A 22,126-nucleotide genomic window follows, 5' to 3' on the forward strand; every position below is an offset into this window, starting at 1 on the left:
ACAGACATCTCAAAATCGAAATCTTTGTGTTTTTTGTGTATATCGCTACTCTTCTGCTCTCTTACAGGTGCCCTGAAGGTCATTTTTCTCTTCCCTAGCTTAAAAAGCTTAAAAAAGTTTTGCAAAGGAGGAGATTCAGATATAATTTATCAATAAGAATGGGGAGAGGAGGTGGCATAGGGGCAACTTGGAGTGTAGAGAAAAAGTGGAGTGACTCCATATGGGGAAGGGGAAGGAGGGCTATCTATCCTACACCAGGAACACCTAAGCAGCCTTTAAGGTGCCCCTTTCATGAACCTGTTATCTGCAGACAGCCCTCCATCCAACATCCAATTACGTGAGACACCTACAAAAACTCCATGAATAGAATATGGTGGAAAGGAGAGAGGTTATACTGTTCCTGACCAAGGGATCAGGAAGTAAAAAGATTCTGCAATTTCCCTGTCAAAGGGCAAAAGAAGGGGAAAGAGGACACGCTGCCATTGTTATATGTAAATTTAAAATGAAAACAAAACCTTAAAATACTTGAAAAAAAAATCCTGGACCGAGCGATGACTTTCTAGTAATCAGATGAGAAGAAATCATTAGAATAGCTTCATTTTCTTGTTCCAAGTACATTTTCTTTCTCTAGAAGCTTCTGTTGCTCCATAAATCAACATTTGTTAGATACAGTTCTTCAACTAGGTGTATCAAACTGGCAAATTATATTACCGTCTAGTTTCTATTTCCCTATCTTTAATAGAACACCACAAAAGGGGTTTTGTTAAATACTTTTCAGAAATTAATATGCACTTTGCTTATAGTCTTCCTTTTCTTAGGCTACTAGACTGACTTACAGAGAATGAGGTTATTTGGCAGACCTTATTCTTTGTTGCTACATGGTGGGTTCCAATGATCACCACTTCCTTTTCTAAGTGCTCACAAATTGCTTCCTCAAATCTCTTCATTGAGGATCTTGCTAGGGTTGTTGGAGATCTCGTTAAGCTCACTGGATAGCACTGACAAAATTATAATTTAATCAGGAAAACCAAAATCACCTACATGAAATAATTGTTAGTACTTAAGGGATTGTCTTAATGTGTAACTACTCGCTTCCTGAAATGTCTTCCCTCCAGCTTTGCCTCTTAAAATGGCCCCCAACACCCACACCAGCTTTAGTTCTAATTCCTCTTCAAAGCCTTCTCTGGTGTCTGGTGTAGTAGGCCACATTTAACTCTTATTTTTCCCAATTTTTATTGCACCTACTGTCCGCACTTTGCAACCTAGTATTCAATATATTTTTGTGTTGCCTCAGAAAGTAGGGATACATATCTTCTGCTGTATCTCGGCAACAAGTTTATTATGTAATGCTAGACTCCCATCAGCTAACACTGATTTACTTGGCAGTTAAGAATTATTATTTTTCTTTGTAGTCTGCCTTTTCTGAAATTGTGTATTACCTTCTGAACTCTAGAATATTCTTTTTTTTTTTGACCATTGTGTACTATCTTCTTAGCCTTCCTTGTCCTGTGTCTGCCCTGAACTTAGAATTAGAATTTTGCCTTTGTCTTTGTAAATTTATTATTTTTAAAAATATTGATAATTTTATGAGAGTGCACTAATATCTCAACAGAAGGTTGAGAAGATGATACCTTTTGAATTTTTAAATCTGATATCCAGAATTTGAAAATTAATTTAGTTTCTTATTTATTTATTAGCATTCAGGAATTTAATGCAAGGGATAGCAGTGTATCTTCTTTTAAGTACTCAAGAGCAATATTCTAAGAAGTAACATTATTTGAATTTAAGTAATAGACTATACTTGAAGTATCACTTAGTGTCTATGTGTGTTTCCTTCCTTTTTATTTAAGACTTTGTTTTTTTTTTAGAGCAGTGATAGATTCACAGCAAAATTAAGAGAGAAACGTTGAGATTTCTCATGTATTCCCTTCCCCGCATGCATAGTCTCCTCATCATCAACATCCCCCGCAAGAATAGTACATTTATTACAATTGATGAAGGGACACAGACATATCATAATCACCCAAAGTTCATTGTTTACATTAGGGTTTATTTTTGATGTTGTACATTCTGTGGGTTTGCAAAAAATGTATAATGACATGTATCCATAATTAATTATCACACAGAGTATTTTCATTGCCCTCAAGATCCTCTGTGCTCCACTTATTCATCCTTTCTTCCTCCAAACTCTTGGACACTACTGATTTTTTATTGTCTCCATAGTTTTACCTTTTCTACAATGTTATGTAGTTAGAATCATACAGTATGCAGTCTCTTCAGATTGGATTCTTTCACTTAGTATTATGCAGTTAAGTTTCCTCTATATCTTTTCATGGCTTTATAGCTCATTTCCTTTTAGCTCTGTGTAATACACCATTGTTTGAAGGTACCACAGTTTATCCATTCATCTACTGAAGGACATCTTCGTTGCTTCTAAGTTTTGGCAATTATGAATAAGGCTGCTGTCTGTACTCATACGCAGGTTTTTGTGTGAACATGTTTTCAACTCCTTTGGGTAAATACCAAGGAACACCAATATTCAATAATATGGTAAGAATATGTTTAATTTTGTAAGAAAATGCCAAGCTTTCTTTCAAAGTGGATATACCATTTTACATTCCTAAAGCAATGAATGAGAGTTCCTGTTGGTTCACGTCTTCGCTAACATTTGGTATTATCAGTGCTCCACATGTTGACCATTCTATTAGATACGTAGTGGTATCTCATTTTTGTTTGTATTTGCATTTCCTTGATGACATGATTAGGAACGTCTTTTCATACATTTATTTGCCATCTGTATAGCTTCTTTGATGAGATGTCTATTAAGATCTTTGGCCCATTTTAGATTGGGTTGTTGTTTTCATATTGTTGAGTTTTAAATTATTTATATACTTTAGATCACAATTTTTTTTATCAGATTTGTGTTTTGCAAATATTTTCTCCCCTTCTGTGGCTTCTCTTTTCATTTTATTAACACTGTATTTCACAGAGAAGTTTTTATTTTAATAGAGTTCAGCTTACCAATTATTTGTTTTATGGATTATGCCTTTGGTGTTGTATCCACTAAGTCAGTGCCATACCCCAGGTCGTCTAGGCTGTCTGCTGTTGTAGTCCAGGCTTTTTATAGTTTTGAATTTTACACTTAGGTCTGTGATTCACTTTGAGGTAATTTTTATCAAGGGTGGAAAGTCTGTGTCTAGATTCATTTTTTTTTTTGCATGTGGACGTCCAGTTGTAGCATCATTTGTTGAAATGTCTGTGTTTCTGCATTATATTGCCTTTATGCCTTTGTCAAAGATTTATTGACAGTATTTATGTCTCTTTCTGGGCTCTCTATTCTGTCTTCTTGATCTCTTTGTCTACTCGTTTACCACTACCACACTGTCCTGATTACTGTGACTTCATAGTAAGTCTTGAAGTTGGGTAGTGGCAGTCTTCCAACTTTGTCCTTTTCCTTCAATATTGTGTTGGCTATTCTGAGTCTTTTGCCTTTACACAGAAATGTACTATCAGTTTGTTGATATCCTCAAAACAACTTGCTGGGATTTTTATTTGGGTTGCATTGAATCTATAGATCAACTTGGAAAGAACTTGTTAATATGTCTGTATTATCTATATTTTGATAATAGTGAGTCTTCCTATGCATGAACATGGACTATTTCTTCATGTATTCAGTTCTTTGATTTTGTTCATCAGAGTATTATAGCTTTTCTTTTACATATTTTGCTAAATTTATACATAAGTATTTCATTTTCCTGGGCGCTAATGTAAATGGTATTGTATTTTTAGTTTCAAACCCTCTTTTTTTAATTTGCAAATGCAAATTAAAACCACAATGAAATATCACCTCACACCTGTTAGAATGGCTATTGTCAAAAAGACAAAAGATAACAGGTGTGGGCAAAGATATGGAGAAAAGGAAATCTTGTAGACTGTTATTGAGAATGTAAATTAGTACACTCATGTTGGAAAATAGTATGGAGAGTCTTCAAAACACTAAAAAAATAAAATTACCATATGATCCTGCAATCCCACTACTGTGTATCTATCTAAAGAAAAATAAAACTGCTATGTAGAAGAGATGTTTACATTCCCATGTTTACTGCAGCATTCTTCACATTTGCTTTTATATATTAACCATTAACTCTGTATCCTGCAACCTTGCTATGATTGCTTATTTGTTCCAGGAGTTTTTTTTTTTTTGGATTTTCTATGTAGATTATCATGCCATCTGCAAACAAAGACAGTTTTATTTCTGCCTCTCCCTTCTGTACACCTTTTATTGCCTTACTGAATTAGCTAGTACTTCGAGTACAATGTTGAAAAGGAGGTGAAAAGAGGAGACAATCCTGCCTTGTTCTTGATATTAGTGTGAAAACTTTGATTTTCTCACCATTAAGTATGATGTTAGCTGTATTCTTCTTGTAGATGTTCTTAAGAAAATTCTCCTCTATTCCTAGTTTGCTGAGAGGTTTCATCATGAATGGGCATTGCATTTCTCAAACGTTTTCTCTTCATCTATAAATATGATCATGTGATTTTTTTAGCCTGTTGACAAGGTAAATTATATAATTGAGTTTTAAATGTTGAGTGATTCTTGCATACCTGGTATAAATCTCAGTTGGTTGCAGTGTATAATTTCTTTATACAATGTTGGATTCAATTTGCTAATATTTTGCTGATTATTTTTGCATCTATATTTATAAGAGGTATTGGTCTGTAGTTTTCTTTAATTTTAATTTTAATTTTAGGTTTGGGAGTACACGTGAAGGTTTGTTACATAAATAAACACATGTCACGGGGGCTTGCTGAACATTCTATTACATCACCCAGGTATTAAGACCAGTACCCAGTCGTTATCTTTTCTGCTCCTCTGCCTCCTCCCACCTTCCATTCTCAAGTAGACCCGATTGTCTGTTGTTTCCTTCTTTGTGTTCATAAGATCTTATCATTTAGCTCCCACTTATAAATGAGAACATGCCGTGTTTGGTTTTCTGTTTCTGAGCTAGTTTTCTGAGAATAATGGCTTCTAACTCCATCCATGTCCCTGCAAAGGACATGATCTCATTTCTTTTTATGGCTGCATAGTATTCTATAATGTATATGTGCCACATTTTCTTTATCCACTGTATCATTGTTGGGCATCTAGGTTGATTCCATGACTTTGCTATTGCAAACAGTGCTGTAATGAACATACACGTGCATTATAATAGAATAATTTCTATTCCTTTGGGAATATACCCAGTAATGGGATTGCTGGATCAAGTGGTATTTCTGCCTCTAGGTCTCTGAGGAATCGCCACCCTGTCTTCCACAATGGCTGAACTAATTTACACTCCCACCAATGGTGTATAAGGGTTCCTTTTTCTCCACAACTTGCTAGGATCTGTTGTTTTTTGTCTTTTTAATAATAACCATTCTGATTGGCATGAGATGGTATCTCATTGTGGTTTTGATTTGTAGTTCTCTAATGATCAGTGACGCTGAGCTTTTTTTCATGTGTTTATTGACCACATGTATGTCTTCTTTTTAAAAGTGTTAGTTTATGTCCTTTGTCCATTTTTCAGTGGGGTTGTTTTTCTCTTGTACATTTAAGTTCCTTATAGATGCTGGATATTAGATCTTTGTCAGATGCATGGTTTGCAAATATTTTCTCACATTCTGTAGGTTGTCTGATTACTCTGTTGACAGTTTCTTTTGCTGTGCAGAGGCTCTTAAGTTTAATTAGATCCCATTTGTCAATTTTTGCTTTTGTTGTGATTGCTTTTGGTGTCTTTGTCATGAAATCTTCACTCATTCCTGTGTCCAGGATGGTATTGCCTATGTTGCCTTCCAGGATTTTTTGGACTGCAGTGGTACCATCTCTGCTCACTGCAGCCTCTGCCTCCTGGGTTCAAGTGATTCTTGTGCCTCAGCCTCCCGGGTACCTGAGACTACAGGTGTGCACCATCACACCCAGCTAATTTTTTTGTATTTTTATTAGAGACAGGGTTTCGCCATGTTGGCCAGGCTGGTCTCGATCTCCTGGCCTCAAGCAATTCACCCACCTCAGCCTCCCAAAGTGCTGAGATTACAGGCATGAGCCACCACTCCCATCCTTAATCCATCCTGAGTTGATCTTTGTATATGGTGTAAGGAAGGGGTCCAGCTTCAATGTTCGGCAAATGGCTAGTCAGTTATCCCAACACTATTTATTGAATAAGGAGTCTTTTCCCCATTGCATGTTTTTGTCAACTTTGTCAAAGACAAGATGGTCATAGATGTGTGTCCTTACGTTTGGGCTCTCTAGTCTAGTCCATTGGACTATGTACCCGTTTTTGTAGCAGTACCATGCTGTTTTGGTGACTGTAGACTTGTAGTACAGTTTGAAGTTGGGTAATGTGATTCATCCAGCTTTATTCTTTTTGCTTAGGATTGCCTTGGCTATTTGAGCTCTTTTTTGGTTCCATATACATTTTTAAATAATGTTTTCTAGTTCTGTGAAGAATGTCATTGTCGTTGGATAGGAATAACATCGAATCTGTAAATTGCTTGGGGGCAGTATAGCCATTTTAATGATATCGATTATTCTTATTAATGAGCATATAATATTTTTTCATTTATTCATGTATTCTCTGATTTATTTGAGCATTGTTTTGTAATTCTTATTGTAGAGCTCTTTTACCTTCCTGGTTACCTGTATTCCTAGGTATTTTATTTTCTTCATGGCAATTGTGAATGGGATTACCTTTGTGATTTGGCTCTTGGTTTGGTTGTTGTTGGTATATAAGAATGCAAGTGACTTTTGTACATTGATTTTGTATCCTGCAACTTTGCTGAAGTTGTTTATCAGCTGAAGGAGCTTTTGGACTAAGACTATGGAATTTTCTAGATATAGAATCATGTCATCTGCAAACAGAGATAGTTTGACTTTCTGTCTTCCAATTTGGATGCCTTCCATTTATTTCTCTTGCCTAATTGCTCTGGCTAGGACTTCCAATACTATGTTGAATAGAAGGGGTGAGAGAGGGCATCCTTGTCTTGTGCCAATTTTCAAGGGGAATACTTCCAGCTTTTGCCCACTCAGTATAATGTTGGCTGTGGGTTTGTCATATGTGGCTCTTGTTATTTTAAGGTGCGTTTCTTCAATACCTTATTTACTGAGAGTTTTTTTGACATGAAGGAATATTGAATTTTATCAAAAATGTTTTCTGTATCTATTGAAATAATCATGTGGTTTTTGTCTGTAGTTCTCTTTATGTGATGAATCACCTTTATTAATTTGTGTATGCTGAACCAACCTTGCATCCTAGGGATGAAGCCTACTTGATCATGGTGGATTAGCTTTTTGATGAGCTGCTGGATTTGGTTTGCAACTATTTTGTTGAGGATTTTTCCACTGATGTTCATCAAAGATATTGGCCTGAAGTTTTCTTTTTTTATTGTCTATCTGCCAGGTTTTAGTATCAAGGTGATGCTGGCCTCATAGAATCAGTTGAAGAGGAACTCCCTCCTCCTCAATTTTTGTGGAATATTTCAGTAGGAATGGTACCATCACTTCTTTGTACATCTGATAGAATTCAGCTATGAATCTATCAGGTCCTGGGCTTTTCTTGTTTGGTAGGATATTTATTACTGATTCACTTTTGGAGTTCATTATTGGTCTGTTAGGGAATCAGTTTCTTTCTGGGTCAGTCTCGGGAGGGTGTTTGTGTCCAGGAATTTATCCATCTTCTTTAGGTTTTCTAGTTTGTGTGCGTAGAGTTGTTCATAGTGGTTTCTCATGGTTGTTTTTATTTCTGTGGGGTCAGTAGCAAGATTCCCTTCATTTCTAATGTGTTTATTTGTATCTTCTCTGTTTTCTTCATAATTAGTCTAGCTAATTAGTCTAGCTAGTGGCTTATCTATTTTATTAATTTCTTCAAAAAACAAACTCCTGGATTCATTGATCTTCTGAATGTGTTTTCGTGTCTCCATTTCCTTAGTTCAGGTCTGATTTTTGTTATTTCTCACCTTCTGCTAGCTTCGGGGTTGATTTGTTCTTTCTTCTCTAATCCTTTCAGTTGCAAGGTTAGCTTGCTAATTTGAGATCTTTCTACCTTTTTGATGTTGGCATTTAGTGCTATGAATGTCCCTCTTAACACTGCCTTAGCTGTGTCCCAGAGATTCTGATAGTTTGTATCTTTTTTCTCATTATTTTCAAAGAATTCATTGATTTCTACCTTAATTTCATTTAGAGGTATGTTGTTAATTTCCATGTAATTGTATAGTTTTGAGCTACTTTCATTGTGTAGACTTCTATTTTTATTGCACTGTGGTCTGAGATGGTGTTTGGTATGATTTTGGTTGTTTTACATTTGCTGAGAATTGTTTTATGTCAAATTATGTAGTTGATTTTAGAGTATGTGGTGATGAGAAGAATATATATTTTGTTGGTTTTGGGTGAGGACTTCTGTAAAGGTCTGTCAGATCCATTTGGTCCAATGCTTAGTTTAGGTCCTGAATATGTTTGTTAATTTTCTTCCTCAGTGATCTGCCTAATACTGTCAGTGGAGTGTTGAAGTCTCCCACTATTATTGTGTGAGAGCCTATGTCTCTTTGTAGGTCTCTAAGAACTTGCTTTATGAATCTGGGTGCTCCTGTGTTGGGTTCATACATATTTAGGATAGTTAGATTTTCTTGTTGAATTGAACCCTTTATCATTATTTAATGCCCTTCCTTGTCTTTTTTGATCTTTGTTGGTTTGAAATCTGTTTTGTCTGAAATTAGGATTGCACCCCCTGCTTTTTTCTGTCTTCCATTTGCTTGGTAGATTTTTCTCCATTCCTTTATTTTGAATATATGGGTGTCATTATGTGTGAGATGGGTCCCTTAAAGACAGCATACTATTGAGTCTTGCTTTTTTTTATCCAGCTTGCCACCCCGTGCCTTTTAAGTGGAGCATTTAGCCCGCTTACATTCAAGATTAGTATTGGTATGCATGGATTTGATCCTGTCATTGTGCTGGTAGCTGGTTATTATGTTGGCTTGTTTGTGTGCTTGCTTTATAGTGTTACTGGTTTGGGTTTTTAAGTGTGTTTTTGTATTAGCTGGTAGCAGTCTTTCCTTTCTGTATTTAGTGCTCCTTTCAAGGTCTCTTTTAAGGCATATCTGGTGGTAATGAAGTCCCTCAACATTTGCTTATCTTTAAAGGATCGTATTCCTCCTTAATGTAGGACGCTTAGTTTGGCTGTATATGAAATTACTGGTTGAAGTTTTTTTTCTTTTCTTTTTTCTTTTTCCGAGATGGAGTCTCACTCTGTCACCCAGGCTGGAGCGCAGTGGCCCAATCTCAGCTTACTGCAACCTCCACCTCCCAGGTTCAAGCAATTCTCCTGCCTTAGCCTCCTGAGTAGCTGGGATTACAGGCATGCACCACCACGTCTGGCTAATTTTTGTATTTTTTTTTTTTTTTTTTTTTTTTAGGGCTGGTCTTAAACTCCTGACCTTGTGATCCGCCCGCCTCGGCCTCCCAAAGTGCTGGGATTATAGGCATGAACCACTGTGCCCAGCCCGTTTTTTTTTTCCTTCTTTAAGAATGTTGAATATAGGCCCTCAATCTCTTCTTATAGTGTTTCAGCTGAGAGGTCTGCTGTTAGCCTGATGGGGAGCTATTTGTAGGTGACCTTCCCTTTCTTTCTATCTGCCTTTAACATTTTTTCTTTCATTTTAACCTTGAAAAATCTGATGATTATGTGTCTTGGATGATCTTCTTGTGTTGAATCTTGCAGGAGTTCTCTGTAGTTCCTGAATTTGACTGTTGGCCTGTCTAGCAAGGATGGGGAAGTTTTCGTGGATGATATTCTGAAATACATTTTCCAAGTGGTCTGCTTTCTCCTTCTCTCTTTCAGGGATACAAATGATTCATAGATTCATCCTCTTTATATAATCCCATACTTCTCAGAGGTTTGTTCTTTGCATTTTATTCTTTTTTCTTTATTTTTATGCCTTATTTCAGAGAACCAGTCTTCAAGTTCTGAGATTCTTTCTTCAACTTGGTTTATTCTGTTGTTAATACTTGTGATTGCATTGTGAAATTCTTGTATTGTGTTATTCAGCTCTGTCAGACCTGTTTGATTCTTGTTTTATATCGGTTATTTTGCCCTTCAGGCAATTTATATTGAATTGCCGGGCAGAAACTCTTGTTTTCTTTCCTACTTTTCCCCAAATAAACAGTGTTTCTCTCTTTGTTCCGAGCCACCCAAAGCTGGGGGTTCAGTGACACAAGCACCCTGTGACCTCCACCACTGTGACTGTGCTGGGTCAGACCAGAAGCCAGCACAGCACTAAGTCTTACCGTAGGCCTACTGTAACCATTCCCTGGCTACTGCTTATGTTCGCTCACCTCCCTGGAGCTCCACCTACAATCAGCAGGTGGCAAAGCCAGCCAGGCCTGTGTGCTTCCCTTCAGGGTGGTGAGGTCCCTCAGGCCCAGGTAGGCCCAGAGGGACTAGAGTAAAAAACCCTAGGAGTCTACCTGGTGTTCTATTTTACTGTGGCTGAGCCGACACTCAAACCACAAGACACAGTCCTCCTCACTCTTCTCTCCCCTTTCCAAAGGCAGAGAAGCCTCACCCTGTCGCTACTGCCACCCCAGGCCAAAAGGAGTACTGCCAGCCTATTAGCCAATGTTTCTTTAAGGCCCAAGGGCTCTTAAGTGAGCTTGTCAAGAAAGCTGCCTGGCCCAGGACTCACCCTTCAGGGCAGTGGGCTCCCTTCTGACCCAGGGCAGGTCTAGAAATGCCATCCAAGAGTCAAGTCCTGGAATCAGGAACCCTAAGAGCCCTCTTGGTGCTCTGCCATTGCTGGTACCTAAGGTGCAAGACAAAATGCCCTTTACTTTTCTCAAGCAGGAGTTTTGTCCTGTAGTTATCACTACTGGTAATGTGCTGAGTCTCTCTCCCCTGAAGCCCACAAGTCTCAGAGGCTCATCTAAGGACCTCGATGTAGTACCTGGGTATCACTGCTGGTTATTCAGGGTTCAAAGGCTCTTCACTTAGCAGCTGATGAATGCTACCAGGAGTGCATCCTTTCCTTCATGGCATCTCAGTCACATGTACCCCAAGTCTACTGTCTCTGAGCCTGGTTCTGCCCTAGGATTTGCCTAAGAGTTGCAGTCCTTGTGACCTAAACTGCCTTTCAAGTTTACTTAGAGACTGTGAGCACTTGGCCCTCAGTGGCAAGGTTTGTGGGCGCTCAAGTTTGGACTGCTGGGATTGGCAATTCCCCTCTCGCTAGGGCTGGTTTAAATGCTGCCCCTCTGGGTGGGCATCAGCTGAGTTTGGTCTGGTTTTCCTTTCTGCTCTAGCAGAGCAGCACTCAGTTCATGCCCCACTATTGCTGTGTTCTTCCTCCCCCGGTGCCTAGAGATGCTCTCAGCACCACACTTTGGAGGGGTGGCGTTGGCGATTCAGGACTTTAAAAAAAATCTCTTCAGTGCCTCTTTCAGTGATATGAAGTTAAAACCAGTTACTATGAGAGCTTACTTTACTTTTGGTTTTTATGAAGGTGTTTTTTCTGTGCAGTTTTTGTTGGTGTCCTTGTGATTGGGGTATGATCGGTGAGCCTTCTATTCGGCCATCTTGCTCCACCTTCTACATTCATAAAATTTGTAAAGCTCACCAAGGTATTAAGCCTAGTATCCATTAATTATTTTTCCTGATCTTCTCCCTCCTCCTACCCTCCACTCTTTAATAGACCCCACTGTGTGTTGTCTCTCTCCATGTGTTCATATGTTTTCATCATTTAGCTCCCAGTTATAAGTGACAACAAGTGGTATTTGGTTTTCTGTTCTTGTGTTAGTTTTCTAAGGATTATGGCCTCCAGCTCCATCCATGCCCCTGTGAAGGACGTGATCTTGTTCTTTTTTATGGCTGCATAGTATTCTATGATGTATATGTACCACATTTTCTTCATCCAGTTTTATATCTGGGTGATAGAATAATCTGTACAACAAATCCCCATGACACAAGTTTACCTATGTAACATACCTGCACATGTATCCCTGAATTCAAAATAAAAGTTAAAAAAATCGTATAGATAAAAATCAGTGTAATTGAGATATCCATCATCTAAATATTTGTCTTTTTTTCTGCTAGAACCATTCAAATTATTCTCCTCTAGGTATTTAAAAAATACTATAGATTATTGTGAATCATAGTCACCCTACTAATTGATCAAACATTAGGTCTTATTTCTTCCATGAAACTGTGTGTTTGTATCCATTAATCAATCTTTCTTTGCTCCTCCCTCACTCCTGTACTTTCTGGCCTCTATAACCACCAATCTGCTCTCTATCTACATGAGATCCACATTTTGAGTTCCCACATATAAGTGAGAATATGCAATATTTGTCTTTCTGAGCCTGGCTTATTTAGATGAATATAACGACCTCCAGTTCCATTCATATTGCTGGAAAGGAAAAGATTTTGTTGTTACTATTTTTTTTATAGCTGAATAGTATTCCATAGTGTATATCACATTTTCTTTATCTGTTCATTGGCAGAAGTTTAAGAACCAACGAAAAATTCAGCATCCACAGAAAATGACACTAGGCCCATTGGAAGAGGGCAAGTCCGGATCAGGCTTCTGCAGTTCCTTGGTACATCTGGCATTCCTTTCATTTATCATTAATTTCCAGCAGGCCCACATGCTTACAAAGATCCCTGTTACCTTGTTGCTTGGGCTTGAGAAGGGCACTATGGCCCTAACTAGTATGTTAAAATATTATAATACTTTTAATTTTTATGAAGATGAAACTACCTTGAAGTCATGTAAGTTAAATTTTCCTTTATTTTATTTTAAAATATATATTCAGAAAAATAGGAGGTTGCCTACATTTTGTTCGTGGGCCATAGATTTTATCTCTACTACTAATGATAACCATGCAATTTTCTAGAGAAAACTTTAACTTAAATCGGTGCAATATTATCATGTGGTTCTTTATAAGATTTTAAATTTGCTGATGCATTATGAATCTACCAATGATTAACATGACTGATTAACATGACTTTTACCTTCCTATTAAATGATATGTTGTAACATATATTCACTTACTTATGCTGAGAGATTCATTCTGTAGAAATGTCCTTCTGTTGAAAAATCTTGCTAATATAATGATGTATATTTCTTTTTTTTTTCAGGTTTTTTTTTATCGTACTTTGTTTTAGGGTACATGTGCACAATGTGCAGATTTGTTACATATGTATCCATGGGCCATGTTGGTGTGCTGTGCCCGTTAACTCGTCATTTTGCATTAGGTGTATCTCCTAATGCTATCCCTCCCCTCTCCCCCCACCCCACAACAGTCCCCTGAGTGTGATGTTCCCCTTCCTGTGTCCATGAGTTCTCATTGTTCAATTCCCACCTATGAGTGAGAACATGTGGTGTCTGGTTTTTTGTCCTTACGGTAGTTTACTGAGAATGATGGTTTCCAGTTTCATCCATGTCCCTACAAAGGACATGAACTCATCATTTTTTATGGTTGCATAATATTCCATGGTGTATATGTGCCACATTTTCTTAATCCAGTCTATCGTTGTAGGACATTTGGGTTGGTTCCAAGTCTTTGCTATTGTGAATCGTGCCACCATAAACATACGTGTGCATGTGTCTTTATAGCAGCATGATTTATAGTCCTTTGGGTATATACCCAGTAATGGGATGGCTAGGTCAAATGGTATTTCTAGTTCTAGATCCCTGAGGAATCACCACACTGACTTCCACAATGGTTGAACTAGTTTACAGTCCCACCAACAGTGTAAAAGTATTCCTGTTTCTCCACATCCTCTCCAGCACCTGTTGTTTCCTGACTTTTTAATGACGGCCATTCTAACTGGTGTGAGATGGTATCTCATTGTGGTTCTGATTTGCATTTCTCTGATGGCCAGTGATGATGAGCATTTCTTCATGTGTTTTTTGGGTGCATAAAAGTCTTCTTTTGAGAAGTGTCTGTTCATGTCCTTCGCCCACTTTTTGATGGGGTTGTTTGTTTTTTTCTTGTAAGTTTGTCTGAGTTCATTGTAGATTCTGGATATTAGCCCTTTGTCAGATGAGTAGGTTGTGAAAATTTTCTCCCATTCTGTAGGTTGCCTGTTCACTCTGATGGTAGTTTCTTTTGCTGTGCAGAAGCTCTTTAGTTTAATGAGATCCCATTTGTCAATTTTGGCTTTTGTTGCCATTGCTTTTGGTGTTTATACATGAAGTCCTTGCCCATGCCTATGTCCTGAATGGTATTGCCTAGGTTTTCTTGTAGGATTTTAATGGTTTTAGGTCTAACATGTAAGTCTTTAATCCATCTGGAATTAATTTTTGTATAAGGTGTAAGGAAGGGATCCAGTTTCAGCTTTCTACATATGGCTAGCCAGTTTTCCCAGCACCATTTATTAAATAGGGAATCCTTTCCCCATTTCTTGTTTTTGTCAGGTTTGTCAAAGATCATATAGTTGTAGATATGGGGCATTATTTCTGAGGGCTCTGTTCTGTTCCATTGATCTATATCTCTGTTTTGGTAACAGTACCATGCTGTTTTGGTTACTGTAGCCTTGTAGTATAGTTTGAAATCAGGTAGGGTGACTCCAGCTTTGTTCTTTTGGGTTAGGATTGACTTGGTGATGTGGGCTCTTTTTTGGTTCCGTATGAACTTCAAAGTAGTTTTTTCCAATTCTGTGAAGAAAGTCATTGGTAGCTTGATGGAGTTGGCATTATATTTCTAAAGGAAAAATATAATGGGTGGCCTGAGAAGAGTGGCAGATGGTCCAGCACTGCACAGAGATGTAAAGTCAGGTATGATGCCTAATGGTGTTTACTAGGATCACAGTGCGGTAGGAGTGAATGAAAGATTGCTCTCAGTCTGAATTCTTCACTTGTAGGCCAGTTCTAGAAACTCAAATTTTTAGGCTTGTCCACAAGTTGGGAAGGTGGAGTACATCTGGAAACTCGACTAAGATTCAGTTTCCATGTTGCATTTACTCTGTCCCCAGGTTACCTAGAGGCCAGAAAACTTGGAGATGGAGATACTGAGTATTATGTCCTGGTCCAAGAATGATCACTATCAACTTTTCTACCTTCATATGTAGATTAAAATTCTGTAACCCTGACAAAATTCAACTCTTGAGGAAATCTGAAGAAAATAAAAATTCTGAACCTAGATATTTAATAATTCTAGGGTCTTAGGAATCGTATGAAATTTAGGGGATGTAGTAAAATAGCACTAATTAATCATTTATTTGTCCATCCATCCATCCACCCAGTAATTATTCACTGGCTCTTAGAAATACCAGATGTTCTGCTGAGTGTTAGAGTAGACAAGCAGATTAAAGACAAGGTTCTAGGCTTCATAGATCTTGTGGCTTAGGTTAACAATTATTTTATTTTTTTCTTTTTCTTTCTGTCTTTCTTTTTTCTTTATTATTATATTTTAAGTTCTAGGGTACATGTGCACAACATGCAGGTTTGTTACATATGTATACATGTGCCATGCTGGTGTGCTGTACCCATTAACTCGTCATTTACATTAGGTATATCTCCTAATAGTGTCCCTCCTCAGTCTCCCCACCCCATGACAGGCCCTGGTGTGTGATGTTCCCCTTCCTGTGTCTAAGTGTTCTCATTGTTCATTTCCCACCTATGAGTGAGAACATGCGGTGTTTGGTTTTCTGTCCTTGCGATAGTTTGCTGAGAATGGTGGTTTCCAGCTTCATCTATGTCCCTACAACGGACATGAACTCATACTTTCTTATGGCTTCATAGTATTCCATGGTGTATATGTGCCACATTTTCTTAATCCAGTCTATCATTGTTGGACATTTGGGTTGATTCCAAGTCTTTGCTATTGTTAATAGTGCCGCAATAAACATACGTGTGCATGTGTCTTTATAGCAGCATGATTTATAATCCTTTGGATATATACCCAGTAATGGGATGGCTGGGTCAAATGGTATTTCTGGTTCTAGATCCTTGAGGAATTGCCACACTGTCTTCCACAATGGTTGAACTAGTTTACAGTCCCACCAACAGTGTAAAAGTGTTCCTATTTCTCCACATCCTCTCCAGCACCTGTTGTTTCCTGACTTTTTAATGATCACCATTCTAACTGGTGTGAGATGGTATCTCACTGAGGTTTTGATTTGCATTTCTCTGATGTCCAGTGATGATGAGCATTTTTTCATGTGTCTGTTGGCTGCATAAATGTCTTCTTTTGAGAAGTGTCTGTTCATATCCTTTGCCTACTTTTTGATGGGTTTTTTTTTTTTTCTTGTAAGTTTGTTTGAGTTCATTGTAGATTCTGGATTATTAGCCCTTTCTCAGATGAGTAGATTGCGAAAATTTTCTCCCATTCTGTAGGTTGCCTGTTCACTCTGATGGTAGTTTCTTTTGCTGTGCAGAAGCTCTTTAGTTTAATGAGATCCCATTTGTCAATTTTGGCTTTTGTTGCCATTGCTTTTGGTGTTTTAGACATGAAGTCCTTGCCCATGCCTATGTCCTGAATGGTATTGCCTAGGTTTTCTTCTAGGGTTTTTATGGTTTTAGGTCTAACATGTAAGTCTTTAATCCACCTTGAATTAATTTTTGTATAAGGCGTAAGGAAGGGATCCAGTTTCAGCTTTCTACATATGGCTAGCCAGTTTTCCCAGCACCATTTATTAAATAGGGAATCCTTTCCCCATTGCTTGTTTTTGTCAGGTTTGTCAAAGATCAGATGATTGTAGATGTGTGGTTTTATTTCTGAGGGCTCTGTTCTGTTCCATTGATCTATATCTCTGTTTTGGTACCAGTACCATGCTGTTTTGGTTACTGTAGCCTTGTAGTATAGTTTGAAGTCAGGTAGCATGATGCTTCCAGCTTTGTTCTTGGCTTAGGATTGTCTTGGCAATGTGGGCTCTTTTTTGGTTCCATATGAACTTTTTTCCTTGAGATTTTTAGGTATACAAAATAGGGCTACCTATGTGGTACTGATGACTACCTTGTTCTTGATCTTTTCCATGTAGTGTACATATCTGCTCAATAGTACTTTGGTAGGCAGTGTACCAAGTGCAACCATGCTAGAGTTTGATCAACACTTCTCTTAAAATTTATAATGTAGTTTTACTGGAGGAAAGTAGGTTTTGAAAAGAATTCTTTTAGTTCACTTGCCCTCCTTAATTCTTAACTGTTCATCTACACCATCTACTTTAAGAGTGGGTTTCATAGTTTAGTCCCAGCAGTGGAGGGCATACTTCATTGTAGGTAGGCATCCTTCCTACTCCCCCTACCCCCCAAAAAATGTTTGTAAACAAAAAGAAAATGATTGTGAAAAAGCTTTCATAATATTTATCTCTAAAAAAGAATTACGTTTGCATTAATAGTGGACTATTAACAAGGTACTGTTGATCCCTGATAGTTGAGAAGGAAAAAGAATTTTAATTTTTTAAAGGAAGCAACCAAGATTTCACCAGTCCTTTCATGCAGTGGATCTCGGTGGAGAAAGCTATGAAGACAGCACAAAGTGCACACAAGAAATCATTTTTTATTGATTGTAAAAATAATAATAAAGAGCTAGAGAGTGAAAGCAAAACTCAGAGCTTTAATAAATAGACATTTATTAAGTAACTACTGTGGGTAAAGGCACTGTGCTGAGCACTGCAGAAGATACAAAAACAACTGTAATCTTTGGTTCCTGACTTTTAGGAAATTACAATCATTGAGGGTGGGGATATGAGAAATATATATAACTATAATACACATCATAATACATTAAAGATTTCCAAAAAGGAAATAGATATAAATGGTTAAAAGTGTTCAGGAAAAAAGAGAGCATCTGGCTGCATATGTGTTTAGGACTTAAGGGCACTGCTGAAATTAGAGATATGAGATCTCTGTTGAGTCTAAAGATGTATGTCATTTAAATCATAAAGATGGGCAGAGGTGCAGAGGTGAGAAAGCACAGTTGAGGAAATGACCAGTATCCTGTATCAAGGAATACAGATCATTAGTTTGGGGAATAAATGGCTGATAAAGCTAGAAAGACAGGATAGGGAAAGTTACAGATATTTCTTATATATTTTATCCTCTGATTTTTAGGTATATATATATATATATTTTTGGCTGACTCCTCATATCTTCTCTTTTTTCTTTGCACTTACAAAAAAAATCTATCAAACAATCATTTTGCTTAATTGTAAGGTCATTTAAATGTATGTTAGTCAATTGTCTATGATATGTGATCAAAAATCACTGCAATGAAATAGTAGTACTCAGGAGTCTCCAGTGCAGCAAGTTTTAGAGGATCAAAAAAGAGAAAAAGAATAATAGCTAAGCTTTAAATATATGTATGCGAAACCAGGTGGTTTTCTATGGCAACATTTTTCTCTGCAGGCATATAGTTTTGATGTGATGCCTTTTAACTTCTAGTGTATTAAAGAGAAAACCTGAGTTGAAACAGATCAGTAATTAGGTTTTTTTCCAGTCTCTTTACTTTAAGGAAGAAAGTAGGCTACTCTGTATGTCTAGTTAGTTTATTTTTGGCTCACCTTACGGTTGTTCAGCTTTGAGACATTTCATGTTTAGATTAAGCATGCCTTTGGGCAAATTTGATTTTTATCAGAGTATTTTCAAACCATGTTGCAGTCACAAAGATAAAGATATAAGAGCTATTTTCTGATCATCTTTCATAAGATAATGCTAGTGCCTTTGTTAATTTTAGAGGTGAGGTCTTGGATAGTGTAATTGTTGTCATTGTTATAGCATAGATAAGTTATAATCAAGCACTTGCTAGTTAGAATTATAAAAAGCCATAAATGATTAGAATTGTCAAAGCTTGATTATTACTCTTATTGTTAATAATAAACCTACTTTTAAATTTAAATCATATTTACTTTAGGTATGAGTTTAATTTGTTAATTTAAAAATGATTTTTTAAATGCCAGATTAGATGAATTTCCTTTATGATGGAATCAGTTTATTTATTTTCATAGTTCCTGGGTTCAAGTTTGTATAACCTTGCAAAAAGTACTTAACCCCTCTCTATTCAGCTCTCTCATCTTATTTTTTTGTTTCTGTTTTAAAAATAATAATTTATTTTTATGGATACATAATAATTGTACATATTCATGGGGTACATGTGATATTTTGATACATGCATGTAATGTATAATGATAAAATCACAGTATTAAAGATATTCATTACCTCAAACATTTATCATTTCTTTGTGTTGGGAACATTTTAAATATTTTCTTCTAGCTACTTTGAAATATACAATAAATTACGTTGACTATAGTCACCATACTGTGCTATTAAATACTAAAACTAATTTATTTTATTTAATTGTATGTTTGTACCCATTAAACAACCTCTTTTCATTCCTCCCCTACTCTTCCCAGCCTCTGATAACTGTTTTTCTTTCTACCTTCATGAGATACACTTCTTTAGGTCTCATATGTGAGTGAGATCATGCAATATTCATCTTTCTGTGCTTAGATTATTTCAGTTAACATGTTGTCCTCCAGTGCAATTCATGTTGCTGCAAGTGACAGGATTTCATTCTTCTTTATGGCTAAATAGTATTTCATTGTGTAAATGTATCACATTTTCTTTATCTATTCATCTGTTGATAGACCCTTAGGTTGATTCCACATCTTGGCGATTGTGAATAGTGCTGCAATAAACAAGGGAGCGCAGGTATCCCTTTGGTATTTTGATTTCCTTTCCTTTGGATAAATACCCAGTAGTAGAATTGCTGGATCACATAATAGTTCCATTATTAGTTTTTTGAGAAATTTCTATACTGCTTCTTGTAATGGCTATACTAATTTGTGTTCCCAACAACAGTATATAAGTCTCCTTTTCTCAGCATCCTTGCAAGCATCTGCTATTTTTTGTCTTTTTGATAATACAATTTTAACTAGAGTGAAATGATAGCACATTGTGCTTTTAATTTCCGTTTTCTTGATGATTAGTGATGTTGAGCATTTAAAAAATATACCTGTTGGTCATTTGTCTTCTTTTGAGAAATGTTTACTCAGATCCTTTGCCCACTTTATAACGGGGTTATTTGTTTTTTTGGTTTTTTTTTTTTTTTGCTATTGAGTTGTGGGATTCCTTATATATTCTGGATATTAGTCTTTTATCAAATGAATAGTTTGGATATATTTTCTCACATTTACAGGTTGTCTCATTGCTCTGTTGATTATATACTTCGCTGTGCAGAAACTTTTTAGTTAGATATAGTCGCATTTGTCTATTTTAATTTTTGTTTTCTGTACTTTTGAAGTCATAGTCATAAAATCTTTGCCGGAAGTGTTTCTGCAACGTAATCTTCTAATATTTTTATAGTTTGTAATTTAATCCATTTGTATTTTAAGTATCTAATCCATTCTGAGTTGCTTTTTGTATATGTGGAGAGATATGCCAGAGAATCTAGTTCCTTTCTTCTGCATATGAATATCCAATTTTCCCAGCATTATTTATTGAAGAGGGTCACCCTTACCCAATGTGTTCTTGGAAAGTGTCATAAATCAGTTGAGTGTAAATATGTGGATTTATTTCTAAGCCCTCTGTTCTGTTCAATTGGTGTGTGTGTCTGTTTTTGTGCCAGTACTATGCTGTTTTGCTTACTATTGCATTTTAGTATAATTTGAAGTCAGATAATGTGATGCCTTCAGATTTGTTCTTTTGCTCATGACTGCTTTGATTATTCAGGGTTTTTTTTTGTGTTTCCATATAAATTTTAGGTTATTTTCTATATCTGTGAAGAATCTTATTGGTATTTTGATAGGGATTGCATTGACTCTGTACATTGCTTTGGATAGTATGGACATTTTAACAATATTGATTCTTGCAAGCCATGAATATGGATATCTTTCTTTTTTTGGTGTTCTTTCTATTTATTTCATCAATTTTTTTTTCCACTCCTTATCCAATTTTATCAAAAATAGAGATAGGGCAATGTGACATAACAGCATTAAGCACCAAACCATTTGACAGGGATTCCTTTCAAAAGCGAAAACCAGTGTACGATTATATAGCTTCTCCACTAACCTTTGTTACCAACAGCCACTTAATCTAATCCTAAAGACTGAGTACAATATTCGTTCTACAATACTTTGAACACTCACTTCAATTTACAGCATAATTTCTAAATGTACCTCTCTCTGTCTTCTGAAAGAGAACATTTCATCAGAAAACGAATAGGGTCTTTTGCCTGTCTGATGGTCTCACACCTTCACAACAGCTACAAATCCTTGGACCAGCCAGAGGCAGACCAACTCCAGGGTTCTCTGACAACAGAAGTCTTGGAAACGCTCTGCACTCAGAACAAACCCCTATACCACCCCAAGGTAGGGGGATTGTTTCAGGTTGGGGGAGAAGCTAAAAGAAATTGAACCTAAACTCTTCATCAGGAACGTCCAGAGTGGCTTTGGCTCTCCACATAGGGCGAGGCCTGCAGACCCTTCGGCTCTTCTTTCTGGTGGCTCCATCTACAGGCTGCACCTGGGCTGAATAAGCAGCGGCTCTGAGAGCCCGCAGGGCCTCACGCCATTCGGCTTCCATCTGAGCCCTATAGTCTCCAAATAAGGAGTGCATCAGCTGCCTCTTCCGAGGCGGGGGCGTTCTTTTGCTGCGCAGGGTTCGAATTGCTCCTATAGCCTGCTCTTTCTGTTTCGGGGTGGGTTTCTGCCTCTTGAGGCCCAGCTCCAGTTGCTCCACACACCAAGCCAATTCCTGGGCCAACTGTTGTGCCTGGGCCTCAGCGCTTAGGGGAACTTCTTCTGGGGCGGGTTCTATGAGGCCTTCTCGCCTCCATTTGCCACAGAGGCCCTGTTCCGGGTTTTCTTCTTATTCTTTTGTTTTTTCGACGCTGCGCCGCCTTCATCGCCTAACGGGTGAGCTCTGGAGTCAGCGTTACTGCACGTAGGTTACCCGCCATGCGCCGCAGTCGCCACCGGAACTATCATCATCAATGTTTTATAGTTTTCTTGTGAGCTTTCACTTCTTTGGATAAGTTTATTCCTAGGTATTTGTTTTGTTTGTATCTATTATAAATGGAATTACTTTATTGGTTTCTTTTTCAAATTGATTGCTGTTGGTATACAGACATGCTACTGATTTTTGTATGTTGATATTCTATCCT

General features: G+C 37.2%; 1 protein-coding gene across 1 annotated transcript; it reads right to left on the reverse strand.

Moving 5' to 3' along the window:
- Window positions 1-21,361: 21,361 nt before the first annotated feature.
- LOC116485020 (UPF0488 protein C8orf33-like) lies at window positions 21,362-21,911 on the reverse strand (the record flags this gene model as incomplete). Its single annotated transcript, XM_032180219.2, is given in 2 exon segments — window positions 21,362-21,779; window positions 21,782-21,911. Coding segments are annotated over 2 exon segments (546 nt in total), but the record flags the coding sequence as incomplete, so codon positions are not given.
- Window positions 21,912-22,126: the final 215 nt, after the last annotated feature.

Source organism: Hylobates moloch, unplaced genomic scaffold (assembly GCF_009828535.3).
Source record: "Hylobates moloch isolate HMO894 unplaced genomic scaffold, HMol_V3 SCAFFOLD_16, whole genome shotgun sequence".
NCBI lineage: Eukaryota > Metazoa > Chordata > Mammalia > Primates > Hylobatidae > Hylobates > Hylobates moloch.